The sequence below is a fragment of the Pteronotus mesoamericanus genome, unplaced genomic scaffold (assembly GCF_021234165.1).
Source record: "Pteronotus mesoamericanus isolate MK-2021 breed Mesoamerican mustached bat unplaced genomic scaffold, CSHL_Meso_final contig_78, whole genome shotgun sequence".
Classification (NCBI taxonomy): domain Eukaryota; kingdom Metazoa; phylum Chordata; class Mammalia; order Chiroptera; family Mormoopidae; genus Pteronotus; species Pteronotus mesoamericanus.
The window spans coordinates 29,192,643-29,212,496 of NW_026555258.1; the positions used below are offsets into that span (position 1 = coordinate 29,192,643).

At 52.7% G+C, this 19,854-nt stretch overlaps 1 protein-coding gene across 1 annotated transcript in view; it reads left to right on the plus strand.

Annotated features, from left to right (window-relative positions):
• The window catches only part of SHB (SH2 domain containing adaptor protein B), a 126,290-nt gene that overhangs the window by 70,521 nt on the left and 35,915 nt on the right, over window positions 1–19,854 (plus strand). Inside the window, exon 3 of the mRNA XM_054584636.1 lies at window positions 8,374–8,589. Coding sequence (XP_054440611.1) covers window positions 8,374–8,589 — 216 coding nt within the window. The remainder of the gene's footprint in view (window positions 1–8,373; window positions 8,590–19,854) is intronic.

Sequence of the window (19,854 nt, forward strand, 5' to 3'; positions counted from 1 at the left end):
TCCGTTGGCAGCGCAGGGGTCAGGGGACATCTGCCCCTCTCAGGGTGGACCTGCGGATGTCGGTGCCGTTCTGACCTCTGCCCCTTGACCTGGTAGCAATAATTTTTCCCACATTGGGGGCTGTTTGGAAGTGTGCTTTCTTTCTGGAGCCTGGGCATCCTCTGTCCGCTTCATGAAGGGGTGGAGCCCTAATTGTTTGCAGGGTTAGACCTCAGGTCATCAGTAGCTGATTGCTACACCCTGGTGTTTCCTGCCAGCTTCTAAAAAAGTTTGTTGTGGGTGTGAAAATGCAAACCTGATGAAGGCTCCTGGTCCGCCTTCTCCAGTTCCCAGCCCTTTGGAGCCTGCAGCCCTCCTCCCGGCACTCCAGGCCCTCCACAACCCCGGCCTGATGGCCGCTTATCCCGCGTCCTCCTCCTGAGCACTGGGCCCACAGCAGCTCCGACTGTTCGGTTTTGCCTCCAAGTCCCTCAAGCTTTCCTCTGTCCATGGCTTTATTTGTGCTTGGCTGGCCGTGGCCACCTCCTCCTCCCCTGATACCCTTGCCTTCACCTGCCTGAGTCTTCCTCCCTTCCTTAAGTGCGTCCCACCCTGGGCCTGCCATGCGCTCTTGGTGACACCAGGCAGGTCCATAGGCTTCCCTGGCACTTGACAGCCTCCTTACACAAGAACCTGAGATTCCCTGAAACACCACCTCCTGCCTGAAGTTTTTCAAACTCCCAAGGACTGCATTGGCTTTCTGCCTCCACCCAGCTGCCAGAGTCTGTACCCGCCCCCCAGGTCCTTGGCCAGTCAGAACTGGGTGAACCCAGCTGAGCCTCTCACCCTGTCTGAGCCTCAATCTCTACATTGTAAAATGCAGCTGCACTTGCTTCTCTGTGTCGGGGGGATGAGGAATGACAGACGGCCAATGCTCAGGACAGCGTGCGGCACCTGCAGGTGTTCAGTAACTTGTTATTGTTATTAACTCAGTGCTTGTAGACTTTGGGGTGCCGATTCTTCTGCTAACCCAGGAGGTCTTTGAGGGGACGGGAGCCTCGTGTAACGCCATAAGGGTGCCAAGTATTGGGCCTGGGAAATGAGACCTCACCATGCCCAGCAGACTCTAGCACACAGGGCTCAGTGGATGTTTGAGAAAGAAAAGCAGGCAGGCTGCTCCACTGGCCTGTGAATTTGGATCTTGCGGTCAACAGGGAATTGGAAAGCTGTCTCGTGAGGAAATTGCTGCTCTCAATGGAGACTCACTGACGTATGCACGTCCTCAGCCTGGGAGCAGCCAGTCCGCCTCAGTGAGTCCCTGCAGGAGAGGGCGGCACGCGCAGGCCGTCACTGGCAGAGTGCAGAGTGGCAGGCAGGGCTGAGGGACTGGCCTAGTCGTGGAGAGCGGGGAAGCGCTCTGCAGAGAGGCCCGTGTGGCCTTTTAAGTCCTGAGGAAAACATTTGGTGTCATCAGGTGTGTGGACTTGTCTCCCCCCTAGTGCCACAGAGCAGGGGGGCGCAAGGGACAGCCCAGTCACTGTACAGATGACCGAGGGAAGGGAGCGCACCGGGCTCCCTGACTCTGACTCGGGCCTTTCCCTCACCCTTGAACTAAGGGTGACATAGCAACAGTACAGGTTCCGCTGGCCAGTGCCATGCCTGCTCTGCTCCTTCCAACGTGACCAGTATCCTTGTTCCACACCCACTGCTTTCGCAGAGCTCACCCTCCATTTCCTGGGTGTTTTCTGTACACGCCTGGAAAAGAGATGGTAAGAGAACTCCAATTAGTCAGTCTCCTGGCTTCTAGACAGCTCCGGAAACTGGACTAGATAGAGGAGGAGGAGGCAGGGCCTCCTGCGTGTGCTGGGTTTGTCTCCAGCCGCTGATTCCCAGCCTCCCCTCCCTGCCCTTGCTGGCCTGCAGCGTCCACCCGGGAGGACACCTGCTGGCCCACGCTGCCACCTTGGCCTCTGATGGACACCTGAATCCAGGCATCCGTTGAAGCACCCTAGTTAGGAGGGGTTTCCTTCAGCAGAATTTTAACAGTTTGGATGGGGAGAACGTCCCGTCTTCTCTTTGATGTGGTGCCCTGGAACTTGGCGGGTTTTCGGCTGTGAGCCTAATGAGAAACAGCCGTCCGCCACTCCGGTGGAGTCCCTCACTCGGCCGGCGGTGCTGGGTGTGCCTTTTCACACCCCTGACCTCCCGGAAGTAGATACCCCTGCCTCCAGAAGATTAAAAAGAAGACGGCCTGGTAAAAAAGTGTGATGAAGCACCTAGGAAAGGCAAGTAGAAGAGTCCTCGTCCAAGAATTAGAGGACCTGGGGCCTCGTCCCTGCTATTTTCTTCCCTTCCCCAGACCTCAGTTTGCCCACCTGTATAACATGGTGACTAGACTCCTGGTCCCTGAGACCTCCCCTCAGTGTTTCGTGTGGCGCGCAAGAGTTGATCCGATGCAGGGGTCCCACGTGGAGGCATGAGATTGCCAAAGCAGCTGCTAATGTGAAAGTTGTGGATCCAGAAACGGAAGTAGTTCTGAGGTTGGTGTAAAAACCCTTCCATTTCCAGTGCAGCATTGGTCTGTCAGGTTTCAGCAAGCATGTCTTTGTGGCTCTGGGGAAGGAAGGACAATGTCAGAAGAGGAGGGGTCTTGGAATGGTGTCCCAGGAAAGCCCCAGTGGTAGTAACTGGGATAATGACAACATTCTGGTCTGCCTTCTGTGTACCAGGCACTGTCCTAAACACTGAACACATATGATAGCTGATAATATCCTCCCATGGTGGATGCTGTGGTCCCCACCTCCAGCGAGGAGGAAACTGGGGCAACTTGGCCCGGAGGCAGGACTCAGGCCCAAGCAGTCGGGCAGGGTTGGTGTTTTCAGCTGTCACACTGTGCAGTTGAACCTGTTGCTCACCTGGCCCGGGGGCTTTCCCTCCCTCCAAATGGCCGGTCAGTGGTGGGTGTGTCGTTCTAGTAATGTCACCCCAGACCTCTGAGTCTAGACCACTCCCACCCTGGCTGAGGAGAGGTTTCTTAGGCTGAGAGGTGGTGGCAGGGCCTGGCCTCCGTGGGCCACACGTCCCTCCTGAGCTCTGCCACCCTATGATTTGTGAGCTGGTGTGGATTCCCAGACAAGCCCCGCTGGGAAAATTAGAGGTGAGGGGCCTGCAGGCCCGCGTCTGTCATTTCCAGCTAGGCCCCTACACGTCTGTGCCAGACTCTCCCCGCCCGCTCCACCCCGCCCGGAGGTTCTGGGGCACCGCTCCTTAGACACTCCTGGAGGGGCCATCCTGTGTCATCAGGGGCCATTCAGAACACGCTTCCGCCTGCCTCCAGCTCACCCTTTCCCTGGGCCCCCGGACGGCCCCCCTGCCCAGTGTAAACCTTGCGCTTCCATCCCCTGTAACATCCCATCAAACACATTTTCTGTGCCACAACCTCATGTCTAAGTTCTTCGAGGCTCCCACAAGTTTCCCCCAGCTGAGCTGTAGGGCCACGTCTGCTCCCTGTTGAGGAAACTTAGCCGCCTCCATGTCAGGAGCTCCCTGAAGGCCAGGACTGTGCTTCATTCATCCATCCAGCTCCGGTGCCGGGCCTGCAGTAGAGGCCTGGCTGGGTGCGCGGACAGCCTGGCACCCGAAGGACGAGAACCGATTTCCTGGGCCTGGGTCTGCCAGAGAGGGAAGCCATCCCTGCCCTCCTTCTGCTCCTGAAGGGAACGTAAAGAGGTTAAAAAGAAGGGGTTTCTTTCCTTTCAGCCTCCTTCCTAGTAAAAGCATTTACCACAAGTGTGCTAATGTACTTTCTCATTTACTTGTGTGTTCATCTGCTTTCAAAATACACATTTGAGGCTGTCCATCATAAAAAGAAATGAGTATATTGAAGCTATACTAGTAGTAATCAAAAACCCACGTAGAAGGAAGGGTGAGTGAATCCATGCAATGGCTAAGCTAACATAGTTATTGCAGGTAAGCATCAAAATTAACCATGAGCTTCCCGGCAGCCAAAGGGAAAATACCAAGAGGAGGGGCGCTGAGGCACAGAGCTGATGAATGCTGGAGTGAAACATAGCGTAGAGCTTGTTGCTTGTGGGCTTGGGGAACTCTAAACCTTTGTCAAGCCCACTCGGGAGGCTCCTGGTTTGCACCAAGCTCTGTCCTGGGCCCCTTGCTCAGGTAATCCCCTGGCGCATGGCCAGAGTCCTTGGTCAGCACACCTGCCTCACCTTCCTGGCTCTGAGCCCTTGGTGAATGCGCCCCGGGGCTCTTCCCGTCCTAACTTTGTCTAATTCTAAAGAAAGTGCTTTTTTTTTTTTTCTTTCCTTTTTTTGATTCTTTCTCTGTATGTAGTTCCACTTGAAAACCTTTCTACTCTAGAGGTCAAGAGAAAGCCGCACCCTGTCAATTTAATGTTTCTGCTCCCTGCCCAAGAGGTGTGAAATCACAGCCTGCCACCCAATATTAAAGGCCGTTTTCAATGAATGTATAGATGGCTATGTCCAGATAACTTGTGACTTAAAATACATGATTACCAGTTTCCCTATTAGATCAGCCTCTGGATCGTCACAGGTCTGTCCAGGTCACAAGGAGGCCGAGCCCAGTCATCAGGCAGGAGACGGCGATGCCTGGTGAGCTGGCCTGGCGTGATGGCCCTAGACTCCCTCTTGGCGAACCTCCCCAGGGAGAGGAGATGCTCCCGAAATGGGCCTTCTCTCAGGGAAAGGCAGCTGCTTCCAAAACACGCACAGCTCCTATAAAGCCCAACCTGCTTAAAGTTGTATTTACTTTTATGTGTTTCGGTCTTAATTACATTTTTCTGTACTAGCATTTTTATTCGTTATGTAAAACAATTTTCAAAAATAGTCATACCGTAATTCCTTCCTCGATACACAGTAGCTGTTTACCTTCCGGTATCAGGTTGTCAGCCCCTTATTCATGCGTGTCTGTACTTACAGCACTGCTGTCCGCAGAGTTTAGAAATTATGGGCAAAGGGTGCGAGGCTGGTGTTCGGCAGCTCCTAAGCAAGGAGAATTCCCCTTGGGGCATTGTTCACGTCGTCCGGGACTTGTTTAGAAAGCCTGTATTACTCAGTTTGCTCTCAACACATAAGCAATCTTGTATTTTCCTTTTTAACTTAGCATAATTTCATGCACACTTTTCCATGTAGCTACATAATCTTCAGATTTATCATTTTAATGGCTGCTTAATATTCCATCCAGTTAGCATGCCATAATTTACTTAACTGTTCCTATTGTTGGGGCCTTAATGAAAACTTGAATTCGCCGTGTAACACGGGGAAAGCTTGTTTTAATGATTACCATTATAACATCCCCCGGCCTAACTGCATGCCATTACTAACCCAGCTTTGTAAAGCCCAGATGCTTTAGGAACAATAAATCCTGTGTGAGAGGTGCACGCACGAGGCCCTCTGATTTAATAGCTAATCTGCTTACTGGCACGTGTTTCTCTTTTAGGTTGGTATTTTATAGAATATCCATCTCCTCTGAATATTGCACAATACTAAACTGTACGCATTTAGCATGTTGTTCCAGGTGCTTTGCCAGTGCTGTCAGGGAGTTTCATAAATTAACTGGAATTGGGGGTAAATCTGGCTGTCAGTTGTCGCTCATTTATCCCACCCAGATTCATGGAATATCTGTTTGCAGCCGGGCTCTGAGAGAGTGAGGGCGCTCCTGATTATTGGAGGCCCACAGAAGTGTGTTGGTGAATTGCTTTGTGGTGCCCAAGATTAAATGGTGATTCTCATGCAAAACGCTTTGTAAAGTGTAGAGCACAGCGCTGCTGGTCCCACTTGAGTATAGTGGTTTTCCTGGGTCAGTGCCTATCAGCTGCGTTCCCGGTGTCCTCAGCCCTCGGGATTCTCCAAAGACGGGAGGCAAGACTGCACTCCTTAGAATCAGGGAGACAGTGACATGGATGACAATGACCTCACAAAGCAGGTCTGATAGATAGTTGGGGAGATTTAATGATTTACAGAGTTGTCTACAGTACTTTACAGTTGGTCTTCACCTTCCAGAGACCAAGTACTACCTTTTCTAGCTCTTCTCTTTTCCTCTTCCTCCCCCATAAAAAGGGAAGGATCGTCCTCAAAACTAATACATGATTCCACTTTACTCATGGGGTCCACTAAGACGTGCTTTGCCAAAGTGTGGGATGTCTCAGAGGAGACCGGGTTTCAGGTGGCCTGAGAACCAGGTTTTAAGAAGGTTTTTCCCTTTTCATTCTCTCTAAAAAGAGAAAGCTGTCATTTGCCAAGGAAAGTGTCTGTTTGGTGCCCTCATCCCCAAGCTCTCCAGTATCTGCCCATCTTCTCAGCTGAGGGAGAGCAAGCCGCGGGCCCGCCGTCCTGCGGGCAGTGGCACCTGCCCAGTGGGGTTAGCCCTCCTCCTTTCTCTTTGTTTATCACCTACGTAGATAAGGGCTTTGGGGAGGATGATAGAAAGCTTACTTTTTAAATGATACTATTTTCTCTAAAAAGTGAATAAATAAATGTGGTAAATAATAACCCAGTTGGTACTCAAAAAATGGCGAACTCATGAATTCAGTATGTGACTAAATGAAGTTTGGGAGATACTACCATAATACTACCATGTTATTCAATGTCAACACTGACGACCCTCGGCACAGCCTCAGTCGGCTTCTGTTGTCCCAGCGCCTGTGCGCAGGGCGCGGGGGTTGTCCTCCTCGTGAGCTGGTCTTGGATCGTGGAGCCCTGCCTAACAGCAATGCTCTTGCGTGGAAGGGCTGTTGTCACTCGTGTGTTTTTCCAGCTGCTCTTAAGGCACATATGATTTGACCATACATCTTTATGTCACTGGAACTGTAATTTGGAAAATACCTCCAGTTAAACAGCTGTTTAACAGCACTCTCTCACGACCCTCGCCTCTCTGGTGTCAAGCCTCGCCTCCGCTCTCTCCCCTCTTTGGGCCCAGTACTCCAGCAAAAGTGGGCAGTGAATAGACGTACAATGGGATGCTATTCAGCCTTAAAAAGAAATGGAATTCTGACCCATGCTACAACATGGAAGAACCTCAAAACATTGTTATGTGAAAAAAGCCAGCCACAGAAGGACAAATATAAGATTCCCCTTACAGTGAGGTCCCTAACGTATCAAATTTATAGAGTCAGAAATAGCGTGTTGGTGGCCAGGGGCTGGGAGACGGAGAAATGGGGAGTTATTATTTAATGGGTACGGAGCATCAGTTTGGGAAGATGAACGCGTTCTGGAGAGGGATGGTAGTGAGGGTTGAGTATACTTAGTAGCACTGATCTGTTCACTCCAATGTGTGTGCTTTACCACAGTAAAACAGGAAAGCAGGCAGTGAGTATCTGCTCTGCAGCCCAAGTGCCCTGGCTGGCCCTGCTCCTTCCACAGGGAATCCTGTCCTTTCCTTTTCCTGCTTGTCAGAGCACAGGGTTCAAATGTCATCTCTGCCTCCTGCATCATCCCTCACACGCCCTGCCTTGAGCCCCTTTGCTATACTGTATCATGGTGACTGAGATTGTCGTGGCTCTTGTGGAAACAGTGGGCTTCCCGAGAGCAACTTCTACAGCGAACCCTGCCTTCCCTGCGTCCCCACGTGGGCCCCGCACACAATGGGTGTTCACAATCAAAGCAGGTCAGGTGTCTCTGTTTGTCTCAGAAGCACCCAACTGTAGCATCCCTGCGTGCCTCTTCTAGCCACCACTGGCCTCTCGGGAATGAGCAGCCGCTGAAATGGAGGTCGCCCCTCAGCCTTCACCAGAGCTAGTCCCTGGCGTCCTCTCTGGGAGATGAAGAGGTCTCCTTCCTTATTCAGAAGTGGAGCTGGACATCTGCTCTCACATCGCTGTGATGCGCTCAGCATGTTAGAAGACAGGCATGCTCAGGGGGCCGGGCAGGAGTCACTTTATAGGGGAGACAACGGTGACTCCAGGTCCCCTGTGGTGGCTTGTTAGTTTTAAAACAAGTGTGCAAGCTGGGTGAAAGCTTGAGGAATGAAAGTCCTGAGGACAGAGAGGGACCCTAATGGGGAAGGGCCTGCTGTCTGTAAAGCGAGGGGTGAGAGCTCTGTCTGCTCGGGGCTGGTGCACCTCGGGGCCCTGCCCTCCAGGCTGCAGTGAGCGAGCCGGGGGAGGCAGTGAGCCTTCTCCCTCTGCCCTCAGGTCTGAGAGCCTGAGAGCTCGTGAGGAAGCCTCACCCGGTGAGAGCAGAGATGCTGCCTTTCAGGGTGGGGGAACAATGGATGCCAAAGGGGGCCATTCCTGGCAGTCCTTACCTCCTTGGCTGGCAACTCTGAACTCCTGTGGGTGTCACCTGGCAGATCCCAGGTGAGGAAGTGTGCGTTTCAATTCTGTTACACCTCTGCTTCCCTTTTGTTTTTTGCTTGCAGAATTTCAGAGGCAGGAAAGTGTCCGGTCCCAGCACAAAGGCATCCAGTTATATGACACCCCTTACGAACCCGAGGGCCAGAGCGTCGACTCGGACTCAGAGAGCGCAGTCAGCCCCCGACTGCGGGAGAGCAAGCTGCCTCAGGATGACGACAGGCCCGCTGATGAGTATGACCAGCCGTGGGAGTGGAACCGGGTCACCATCCCAGCTCTGGCCGGTAAGCAGCCAGTGGCCTTGCTCAGAGACGGCCACTCAACTTTGGCAAAAGGAGTCAGTGCCCTGGTCCCTGCCTGCTCAGGTAAACCACAGGGCTGTACTTGATAATCCAGTCAGGCCAGCCTTTCTTCTAGTACAGCTGACCCCCTCAAACAGGATGAGCATCCTGAAGGGAAGGCAGGCCGGGCCAAGGGGAAATCCTGGGTCTCGGTTCCAGTCTTCCTAGACGGCCCAGGTAATCTCACTGTCTGACTCTGTCTTGGTCTTGTTGGTGGTAACGCTCTAGCTCACTGAAGCCAAGTCTTCCGAGTTCAGAAGGAACTTTCTTCGAAACTAAAACAAAACCAACCTGCAGAGCGTCTCCCGTTGGGCCTGAGGGAACCTAGTGTTCCTGTGTAGGCGCACAGCTGCGCTGGGCCTGTGTGCATCCAGGGCCGCTGCGTTTCCTGCCCCGGCGTTAGCATGGGCCCATTCACAGAGCACAGGCCGCAGGCACGTCCTGGCCACAGCGCTGGCCCTCCCCAAGCCAACAGCCCCTTGAATGATTCAGGCACCTCCCCTTCGCCTCACTCTGAGCCTGGTTTTCTCTAGAACCTGGTGCCACGGCACTGAAGCTCTTCCACAGCCTTTTGGAAAACAGCCTGCCACACGCGTCAAGGTCCGGAGCTTGTTCACACCCTTTGATCCTAATTCCAGTCCTTACGATTCGTGCCAAGGTTATGATCTAAAATTCAGAAAAGGCATTGCTTATGATCGTGAAAGATGAGGAACAGCCTGAATGTCCAGCAAATAGGGAGTGATTAAATGGAGCATTGTGCAATCACTGAAAAATGCTGTGGACAACAAGCTTATAACAACCTAGGGAAATGTTCAATGTTAAGAGGTGAAAAGCCAGGCGCAAACATGTTTTTATGCATTTAAAAAGCTAGACATGTGAAAAAGAGACATTGAATGACTAATTCTTACCACACTGAAAGCCATAAAGGGAGAGTTTTTATTTTTAATTTCTTTAAAATCCCTATTGCCTGAAATCTCCCTTTTTCATGCACAGCTAGACCCTTCCTCCCTTTCCGGCCCCCACCAGTGGGGCCTCTGCCCTCACTGCACATCCCAGCCCCCTCAGTCGATGTTCCAGCTGTTCTAACACACACTGTTCACCGTTCCCTGGATGTAGCACTCTGTGCACATCCCAGTCCTTCTGCCTATGTGCCTTTCCCTCTTGTATCTTACCTGGAAAAATCTGAGCCTCCTTTGGGGCCCAGCTCAAATGTCACCGTCTCTGTGAGCCTCCCCTGACACAGCCACGCGTCCCATGGGCTTCCTTACCGACGGTCCAGGCTGGCGAGCTTCCTGCACGCATGCCTAGTGAGCATTTCTCACACCACGTAGAGTTCCTTCTGTAGGTGCTGGTGTCGCCCCCCAGGCTGTGAGCGCTTGGCGGAGAGCCAGTAATGAGAGTAGTTGCATGGCTGAAGGGCCTTGGTCACCTCAGGTATCTCCTGTGCGTTTCACCACCTCCTGCTTCCCTTAGCACAAGGGATTTAAGAGCTGGCCCGGCCTTCTGGCATAGCTGATAAGGGGCTGTGCTTCTCCTGGATGTAAGGGGAGCTACAGTGGAGCCTGTCCTGTCCGAGAACTTGCTCTTTGTAAATGCTGGTTTGTTTAAAAGGCTAAAGGAGCTCATGTGACAACTCTCCCAGGTACCAATGGCGTGAGTTATCACTGTAGACAGGTAGGGGGCCTTCCCCCCCACCCCCACCCCCTCCCGGGCTCAGCACCTGCAGGTCACTCAGTGCCCTACCTTAGAAGCTCTACTCTAGTCTGGTGCCTTGCTGCTCAAACTGTGGTCCCTGGACCAGCAGCTGGTGAGAAATGCAGAGCTGAGTACCTTTCCAGACCTGCAGAGTCAGAATGTTTTAACAAGACCCCCAGGCGATTCACACGCATGTTAAAGCGAAAAGCACTTGCCCTACCGGACATCATCTCTCCAGAAGGCTCTCAGGCTAGAACGTGCCCAGGTCTGCCCAAAGGGGGGTTCAGAACTTCTATCCATTAGTTTCTCACCAAGGATCACAAGGCCTCTGAGTAAGTTTCTGGGCCACAAGTATCCATTCTGGACTAGGCTTTATGTCAGAGTTGTATCAGAGGTGTTATTATAGGTTGACAGCAGACAGACTCAGAATCACGCCCCGTCTGTATCTTGCGGAGTCACTTATCTCCGTGTGTCTGGCTGTGCTTTTCCAAGAAGCTTTTGGCTCAGTTCTGATTTCTTGGGCCTGGAAGGAAGCCATTTCACTTGGGCCACAGGCACCTGTGAGCTCGGGCCTGTGGTCGTGACTGGGTTCCTCCCCCATGTCTGTGGACGGAGCCTATCAGGTGCAGTGTTGGTAGGTGAGGAGTGACTCCTGTTTTCCACCCAGAATGGGGATGAAGTGAAAGTAGAGAGGCCACCTGTCAGGTAATGAGGATGCGTTGTAACAGCTCGACTGGCTTGATTACTAAAGTGCTGCCGTGGTCCCATTTGTAAACCCAGAAGTGTGGCTGCTCGGGAATGAAGGGTAACGTTCCCGTCTGAGTGAGCGGCGTGCGTGCATGCTCACACGTTTACGCGTACACATGCTTTAGCAAGTCATTGGTGTTGTCGGAAGGCAAGGCAGTGCTTGGGGAGCCCCCGTTCCCCTTATCACAGAACCTATTTCACACTCAGCTTTTCTGGGCTCTTGGGAGCTCTCTGATGGGTCCTGGAAACCGGGGGTGCAGGGTCCTTAGCTGGGGAACGTCTGTGAGGGATGAAGTTGCCTGGACAAGATGATTACCACCTCTTTTTCCACCCCTTGTGTCCTCTGACTCTGCATGTTTAGCCTAGATGAGGAAACCTGGACAGGGTTTTCAAATTTCCAACAGGTGTGGAGTATGAGGGGCCTCCAAAGGGCAGAGCTGGGCCCACCAAGGAGGAGACAGGGATTTGGGGTCCAGGTGAGTGGTAAGGATTTCAATTACCCCAGAAAGTGTATAACGAGCTTCCCCTCACTGGGAGCTTGTAGGCAGGAGCTCGGCTGAGGCAGGGCTGTTGTCCGGGGGCTTTGTAGGCAGGAGCTCGGCTGAGGCAGGGCTGTTGTCCGGGGGCTTTGTAGGCAGGAGCTCGGCTGAGGCAGGGCTGTTGTCCGGGGGCTTTGTAGGCAGGAGCTCAGCTGAGGCAGGGCTGTTGTCCGGGGGCTTTGCCAGCAATGGACGGCGAGCCCACAGGCCCCGGCAGGGATGCTGCATCCAGCAGGAAGGGCCCCTGTGTGCTGGTCGGAGCCCAGGAGGAGGGGAGGCCTATGAATTATCTTTATGATTCAGTCTGTGAAGCAAAAGTGTTCTCTGCCTTTCCAAGTGCTATCCTGCTTTGCATTCGTGAAAAGAGGCACTTCACAAAGGGGGGCTTTGGCGGTCACCACAGAGGTAGCCCTTCTGGGCCAGCAGCTCCGGGCCGGCCTCTATGGAAGTCAGACCCTTCCCCTCTCAGCCCGACTCTGGGGGCTGCAGCCTTGGGGAAGCTCGATTCTCACTCCCGGTTCTGTGAAAACAGCTATTGCAGGGTGTGAGGCAGTCAGCTTCTTGGCAATGAAAGCTTCCCTTAGAATTCTGTGGCCGAGTGAGAAAAATACCACAAGCTCTCACAAAATCCCTGGGCCTTCATTGCCTGCCCTCCCTCCAGGAAGCTGACCATGAACCCTTGCCCCCACCTCGCCAAGCCCAGTGGGTCCCATTTCACTTGCCTGACCTTGGTTGATCCCAGCCCCCGGGACAGATGCTGCTCAGGTTTCACCCCCAGACTGCAGCCCCCTTCCCACCCGCAGAGACACCTGCCTTCAGAGCTGGCAGGACGCAGTTCCCAGCCTGCTTGTCCCACCCCCTGGGGGTCTTGACAGCAACAAATTGTGAGACAGGCAGGTCGGTCTAGAAATGGCTTTGCTGCTCGCCCGCAGTACCCTGATGCAGCCCTGAGCTGACACAGAGCTCTCTGGAGATCCTAGCCCGGCATGGGTCAGGAGCAGCAGCCCCGGGTGACTCTGCACTTGTCTGGGGGTAGCACGGGTTGATGTGAAGGGTCTGACAATCGCCCGGGCTTTGTGGCACAGATCATCAGATGGACAAATGGACCTGAACCGAAGGTGACCACACAAGGAGGGGCCGAGGGGCTGGGTGGGAAGCCTGGAGCAGCAGACCCAGGCTCAGGGTGGCACGAACATGGTGTCTCCACGTCTCCAGGCCGCCCCTGGGGGGACCGGGATTTAACCTGTCCTGGAATCATCTGTTCTCTCACCCGGAAACATGCCCACCGCAGAGGGTCCTGGTGAGGCTTGAAGGGCACCACCTCAGGAAAGTGCTGACATTTACTGAGTCGCTTCTGCATGCAAGTTCCCAGTGAGGGGAAGCTCGTTACACGCTTGCAAGTGTAACTGGAATCCTTACCACTCACCTGGACCCTAAATCCCCATGTCTCCTCCTTGGCTGGCCCAGCTCTGCCCTTTGGGGGCCCTTCACACTCCACACTCTTTGGAAATTTGAAAACGCTAGCCAGGTTCCCTGCCCAGGTTTCCTCACCCAGGCTAAACATGTAGAATCAAAGAATTCTGTGTGCATTATCTCATTTAGTCATCACAACCATCCTCTAGGAGACTAGATTCCTCCTTTTACAGAAACCGAGGTGCAAAGAGAAGAAATAACTTGCCCAGAGGCCATTGCTAGTCAGCCACAGAGCTGAGATTTGAACCTGTGAAGTCCAACTCCAGAGCCCAAGCCCTAACTCAGGCGATGTCTGGGCTTCCTGCTGCTCTCCAAGATGCTGCATAAAATGTGGTCGGAGCCCTCCGCCTCCCAGAGCCCATGGGAAGTGTCACGTGCCTTTCATCACTCTTGCACCAAGTTCTCCTTATGTCTATAGCTGGTAGGATATGATACTGGGTGGGTGTTCCCACTCAGAATGGTTCCCTCAGAAGATTCTGTAGGAGCCCAAGCTCTGGAGGTTCAAGCCTTACATGGAGGTGACGAGAGCCATCTCACGTTTTGGTCGTGCTCTGCCACCAAACAGCACAGGGAGTGGCCCTCACACCATGGCATCAAACTCCCTCTTATCCGGCTGGTGAAACTGAGGCCCAGAGAGGGGAAAGGAACTGCTGGGGACCTCAGAGCAGAGCCAGTCAGGCCATACACAGAGGATGCATCTGCGTTTCTTTTTAATCCAGTGAGTAGGGTTAAAAGCTACATCCTTAATGATTTGCAACTGCCTTTGAAAAACAAACGATCAGAGTACTTGCTCAAGGAGCCAGGCAGCAGAAGAATGTGTAAGGGCACCCTCAAGATCATTTAGATAAAGTCATTTCATTTTTGACTCAGCGTCTGAAGATTTGTCTCTGTTGAAGCTGCTTTTCAGACAGTGTCCTGGGTTCAGCCAGTGACAGGTCTGCCTCGCAGCCAAGAGAGAAGACAGACCTGTGACTCAATGCTGAACATAGTTATTTGGGATAGTTGTCAGTCTTCCTTGGTGGGTTTCTCTGCCCTAGAAAACTCAGGACCGTGTCTTGCACATCAAGAGTGAAAGGGACAGTAGAAGGAGTCAGACAGTCCCATGTTCACATGCTAGATCTTCCACTCACCAGCTGTGGGACCTCAGGCAGGTCCTGCAGTCTCCCTGAGTTAGTTTTCCCGTCTGTAAAACGGGGATAGTCACAGCCCTCGCCACACTGGCTCTCTGATGATCAGTGGAAGCGATCAGAATGAAAAGGCTTTGTAAGCCCTGAAGGGTCACACATGAAAGAACAGTTATTGGTGTTCAGGGGAGGCTTGCTGTATTAAATAAAATTTAATTTAATATTAAAACAGTACTACTGCACGGAGAGGAACTTACAGGGCACAGAGGACCCATTTACGAAGCTCATTCCCATTATGTCTGGCAATGAGATGCACAGGCAGTGTGGAAAGCAACAGTACTGAAGGAAATCCTAATTCCCCGTGCCAGCAGTAGTTGTAACCATGAGCCCGCCGGGGTCCTCCATTCTTTGTTCACCAGTCGCTGGATGTAACAAGTCCCCTCTGCCCCTCCCCATTCTAGCTGGGACGCAGTGGTGGATTGATTGGTTGGCCCAGAGCATTCATCAGAATCACCTGGAGGAAGCATTAAACGGATTCCTGGTTCTACCACCAGAGTTCCTGGTTCAGCAGGCTCTGGACATGAGGCATAAGAAGTCTAACAAGGTGGAATTCTTGTGATTCTAACAAGGTCCCAGCTGTTGCTGATGCTGCTGATCTGGGGACCTGACTTTGAGAACCTAGAACATACTCAGTACGAACTGTGTTAGGTGCTGGGGTCAGAGTGGAGTGAGGGAGGGGGGAGGTCACAGCTTGGCTTGGCTAGTATCAGTACCGCCTCTTCCAGGAAGCCTTCCCTGACAAGACCAGTCCCTTCTCCACCTTCCTTCCAGGTTGGGCTCTGACCCCTCTGTGCTCCTATCGCATCCTGTGTGGCTGTGCATTGGTTTATTCGAGAACAGCCAGATACACACTTGTCACTGTCAGCTGCTGGGAAGAGGGGATGCTAATGCTGTGTGGCTCACTTCTTAGCCAGACGCTCTCTTGAGTGTTGACGCCTTCCCAGCCTCAGCAAGTGAGGCTACAAGGTCCAGGAGGAGGAAAGTAAGGTCCCAGGTATGCCTCTTTCTTAAACAATTGTGAGTTATCTCTGAGCCAGCTCAGTTGGCTAATTTAAAATAATCCTATTAAGACAAGGCGTGGGGGGAAATGAGGGGAGGACAGAAAATTCACACTTAACACCATTTATGCAGCTAGCGTGTGTTAACCGTAGGAAGCCCTGCAATGAGGGTGTGGTTCCGTTGTCATTACACAGATGGCAATGCTCAGAACCAGAGAGGGTGAGCAGCTGGCCCACAGTCACACAGCCAATAAACTTGGGTCAGCCTGACCGCAAGGCCTTCACACTGCTGCCACGTTGACATCGCGAGTAAGGAAACGGCAGGCGTGAACGTTCCCTTTCCCTTGCGCTGGTGTGAGGTGCCATGGGTTGTTGAGGCAGAACCAGCTGTGCCCACTCCGTGGCGTGTCACTGTCCCAGTCAAACACACGCTCCAAAGCTGGTAGTGCTGACGTGTGCGCCAGGCACTGCTCCAGGCTCGCTGTTCCCACTGAGCCCTGTGACTCATCCTCTTGCACTTAGAATGAACAGGCTCGGCCTCTGCAGGAGGTTCCTCAGGGGATCAGGCCTGCCACCCTTACCTGGTGCACCCAGCGAGTACCACCTCCTCCACCGTTGGCCCCACGTGGGCTCCCATGATGCTTCCTGCCTCCTGCACAGCTTCCCAGCATGCCTTGGGCCTGCAAGGAAATTAGCAATTGTGTTTGTATCAGGAGCTTTTTGCTATGTACTAATGAGTAACAGTTGTAATTAATATTTAACACGTGTGAACAGCAGGTCTGCAGAGAAAGGGGGGGGTTTAAATGAGAGAGCGGGGATCACTTGTTTCCTTTGGCTAATATGTTACCGAGGGACAGGTTTTTCCAGTTGGCTTTTCTGTTTGACTTATGAATGAATTCATTTAGTAACCTTAAAAAAAGAAAAACACTAGCGTTTAATAGCTTTGATTCATCTGCTAATTATACTGATAGATAGACATGTTCCTTTAAGTGCCTTTGTCTCCTTTGTGGAGAAAAAAACAAAACAAAACAAAAGATTCCATAGAATGTCTTTGCTCTTCTGTTTGGCAGGTCAGAAATCTTCGTGTGGATAGAGATTTTTAAGTTCCATGAGGTCAGAGACTCTGCCTGCCTTGTTCACACCTGGGTCCCCGCCTCGATCAGTGCCTGGCACATAATAAACACTGTTATTTGTTAAATTATTGAGTAAATCAGGTCTCAGGGAAACCCACCCCAAGTTCTCTTTAGGATGCTGCAATACAGATGTAACCAGGGGCCTACTCACAGAGATGGGCTGTTTTCATGTCCTTCTTTTACGTTGGATACCTGTCCTCTCTCCGAGTGCGGCGGAGGGGCCTGCACTCGGAGGGGCATTCCTAAGAGGCTGTGGGCTGCTGTGGTTGCCGCTTCTGGTCTGACTCCCAGGGAGAGAGGGTGTCCCTGCCTGTCTGAGGGGTGCCCACGTATCGGTCGCCACACTGGGGACGGGGACACTGGTGAACCCGTGGATGGCAGGCGCCTTCTGAGAGCCTCGCTCCTGGCTTTTCCCCTCCTGCCTCCCCTCACGCCATCTGTGGAGAGGCAACAGCAGAAACATACAAACAGATGGGCTGGGGAAACTCACTGCCACAAACTCATTGCCCAGCCTGCTCCCTGCAGGTCCTCTGAGCCTTGTGAATGGGGAAAAAGCCCCTTTCTCAGGCCCTGGGATTCTACGTATCTGTGGGTGACGGCAGGTGGAAGCATCAGGAGACACTGCCTCAGACATTGGCAGGCTTTCTCCATCTGACACATGAGCCCAGTGGAGACTAGTAGAGTGCCCAGGATTTCAGGTGCCTGGGATCTGGGTTTAAAGCCCTGTGTTGCTACTTGCTAGGGGGGTGACCTGAGCGAGTCGCCCCTGTTTCCTCATGTGTAAAATGGAGTGACAGTAAGTGCCGAGAGTGGAGCACAGTGAGTGCTCAGTGGACGCTGGCTCTGGTATCACTGTTGTTACTGTTGTTTTGAGAATGAGTTGCACAGCAGACAGGATTTGTGCTGAACTCATGAGAGGCCTCTGGCATTCAAAAGACCTGAAGTCAAGTCCAAGTTCAAGTCTAGCTGTTGACTTGGGGCAAGTCAGTCTCTTTTCTAGCCCTCCTTTTCTCATCTATAAAATGAGTTATGGTGGTAAAGATGGCTTGCTTCACCAGGTAAAGGCCTCTGTGTTTGGATCATTTAATCATTCTCATCAAGATTTTCCTTTACATTTCCTGTAGCCAAGCAGCAACCTTCGGGGTCTTTGCACCAGGCAGGCTGTCTGTGTTTCCTTCAAGGGGGCGGAATAAGAGGATGAAGGGCGACCTCCCTGTGCCAGTCCGCCGGTCCGCCTTTCCCAGCCAGGTTTGGCTCTCTTTGCCTGGACTGTGTTCTTGGAACCTGGGCGGCATCCAGGCCCCTGCCTCACAGCCTCCCGGATGCCCTGCTTTGTGGAGGAGAGTCCCGCTGTCTCCCCTCACAATGAGGACCTCTGTTCTTGGCACCGCCCACAAGATGTGGCAGCGTGGTGCCCTGGGGCCTGCATGTGTCTGCCAGGCGAACACAGAGCCCTCTTGTTGGCGATCCTGGAAATGCAAACCAAACATTTGCTGAGCCACATGTTGTCTTAAAATACATCCTACGTGAAGGCACAGCTGTCACTCACAGGGCAGGCAGGGGGCAGAGAGGGAAAGAGCGAGACCCGCTCTTGAACTGGAGGGAAAAGGGACTTCACCTCCTGGCCTTAGTTTTTCCACCTGCAAAGTGGGACTTCTAATTCTTGTCTTACTGTGAGGAGCAGATGAGATGATGTAGAACATATGTCTAGAAAGCTGAAGCAGCAGAGGACTGTTGTCATGAGAACAGAGTTTTGCCAACTGCAAATGTTTGTGTGTCGTCAGGAAAGTTTATGGTGTTTCCATAGACTTGAGGGGTCATGTGGCCCCACTCACCTCCCCCGACCAATGCTTCGGTCTCCCTACCTGCCCCCTTTTGGGGACCCACAACTGCCCCCATCCTGTGCCTCTCCTACACTGCCCTTCCTACTCTTTCCCGTGCATGAACCGCACCAGGGTCTCAGCCCGGCTGTCAGCAAAACGGAGGACCTGACACCAAATATTGTGCAGAAGGGGTGGCCTTGGGCACGTTCATACTGTTGTCTGTGTCCTATGTTTTTAGAATAATAGGACATCTGAGAACAAACGCAGGCCTGGAACACCCTCCAGGCCCCTCCCGTCAGCCTCGTGTGGTTACAGGCATGGCCCGGCTTCATTCTGCCCCATCCACAGAAGGCCTAAGGAAACCTCTTCAGCAGCCAACAGCTCCTTGCAAGTCGCTCTGTGCAGAGCATCTTGTTTTTGATCATTCTGAGCCTCACTGCCATGCTTCAAGGACTCTGTGCCCTGTACTGGGGGACTGGGAGGGTCGGAGACTGTAGGCCAGCCCGAAGGGAGAGCCACTGAACTTAGAGCACATCTCAGGCCTCAGCGGGGGCCCAAGGACCTGCCGCCTTTGCTTCCTTCCAGTTCCCTTTGAACGGTTCCTGTTCTCAGGGGCCACCATCCACGCCTGTGGTCAGCCGGGAATACTAGGGAGCGTTTTGCAGACTGTGGGCTCTTCTCTACCTGCCCCTCCCTGGGAAAGTCACGGCTAGGGCACCCCCTGGGTGAGGGGAGGCCACCCAGGGCTTCAGTCCTAAAGCAGAAGGGCCAAGGGCTGGGGCCTGGGGTCCACGCCCATGTGCAGCCTGCTACTTCCTATCAGCTCGGGCAGGTTACTTGCCTGCTCCAGGCCCATCTGTAAAAACATGGACAAAGTAGCACCGATCTCCTGGATTTGCTGTGAGGGTCAGCAGAGAATGCCACATTGGGTCCTCACATAGGCTTCCCCGTGTGCACAAAAAGCACTCAATAAACACTAAGCCATTTTTCAAAACTTTTAAAATAACTTGAGGCAGGAGTGCAATTCCTAAGTTTCCTTTCTTGCTTCATGAATGGAGATTTTATGGTCCTGGTGCGTTGGGTGGAGAGAGATTCATTCACTCAATTGCTGTTGAACGCCTACTATGTGTACATCAGGCAGTGTCCTAGGCATTGGGGATTCGGCTGTGAACAAAACAGAACATGTTTTTTCCTCTTGGAGCTTCCTACTCAGGTAGGAAATCCAGCAGAGGCTGAGGAAAAAGGTGGTTTCTCATATAAGGCCCTTTTTCCTCAAGTACGTGAAAGGGAGCTGTTCTGAGCATGGATGGGACTATTGGGCGGGGGGGGACCACCATTTATGGGGAGTCTGCCTGGACTTTGGCACGTTGTCTGTTACTAACCATCTACACAATCCTTTATGCTCTAGGTACTGTCAGCCCTATTTTATTTCACAAAAGGGGCAGCAAAGCCTCAGAGAGTTTTAGAAACTTGCCCCTTGTCACAGTAATTAATGGCAAGGCAGGATTCGCACCCAGGCCAGGCCTTCCAAACTCCAAAGTATTCAATACGCACCCGCTCTGTGAGGCTGAGCCGCTGCAGTTCCTCCATTGCCTGGCCTTGTCGCAGCCCGCGGG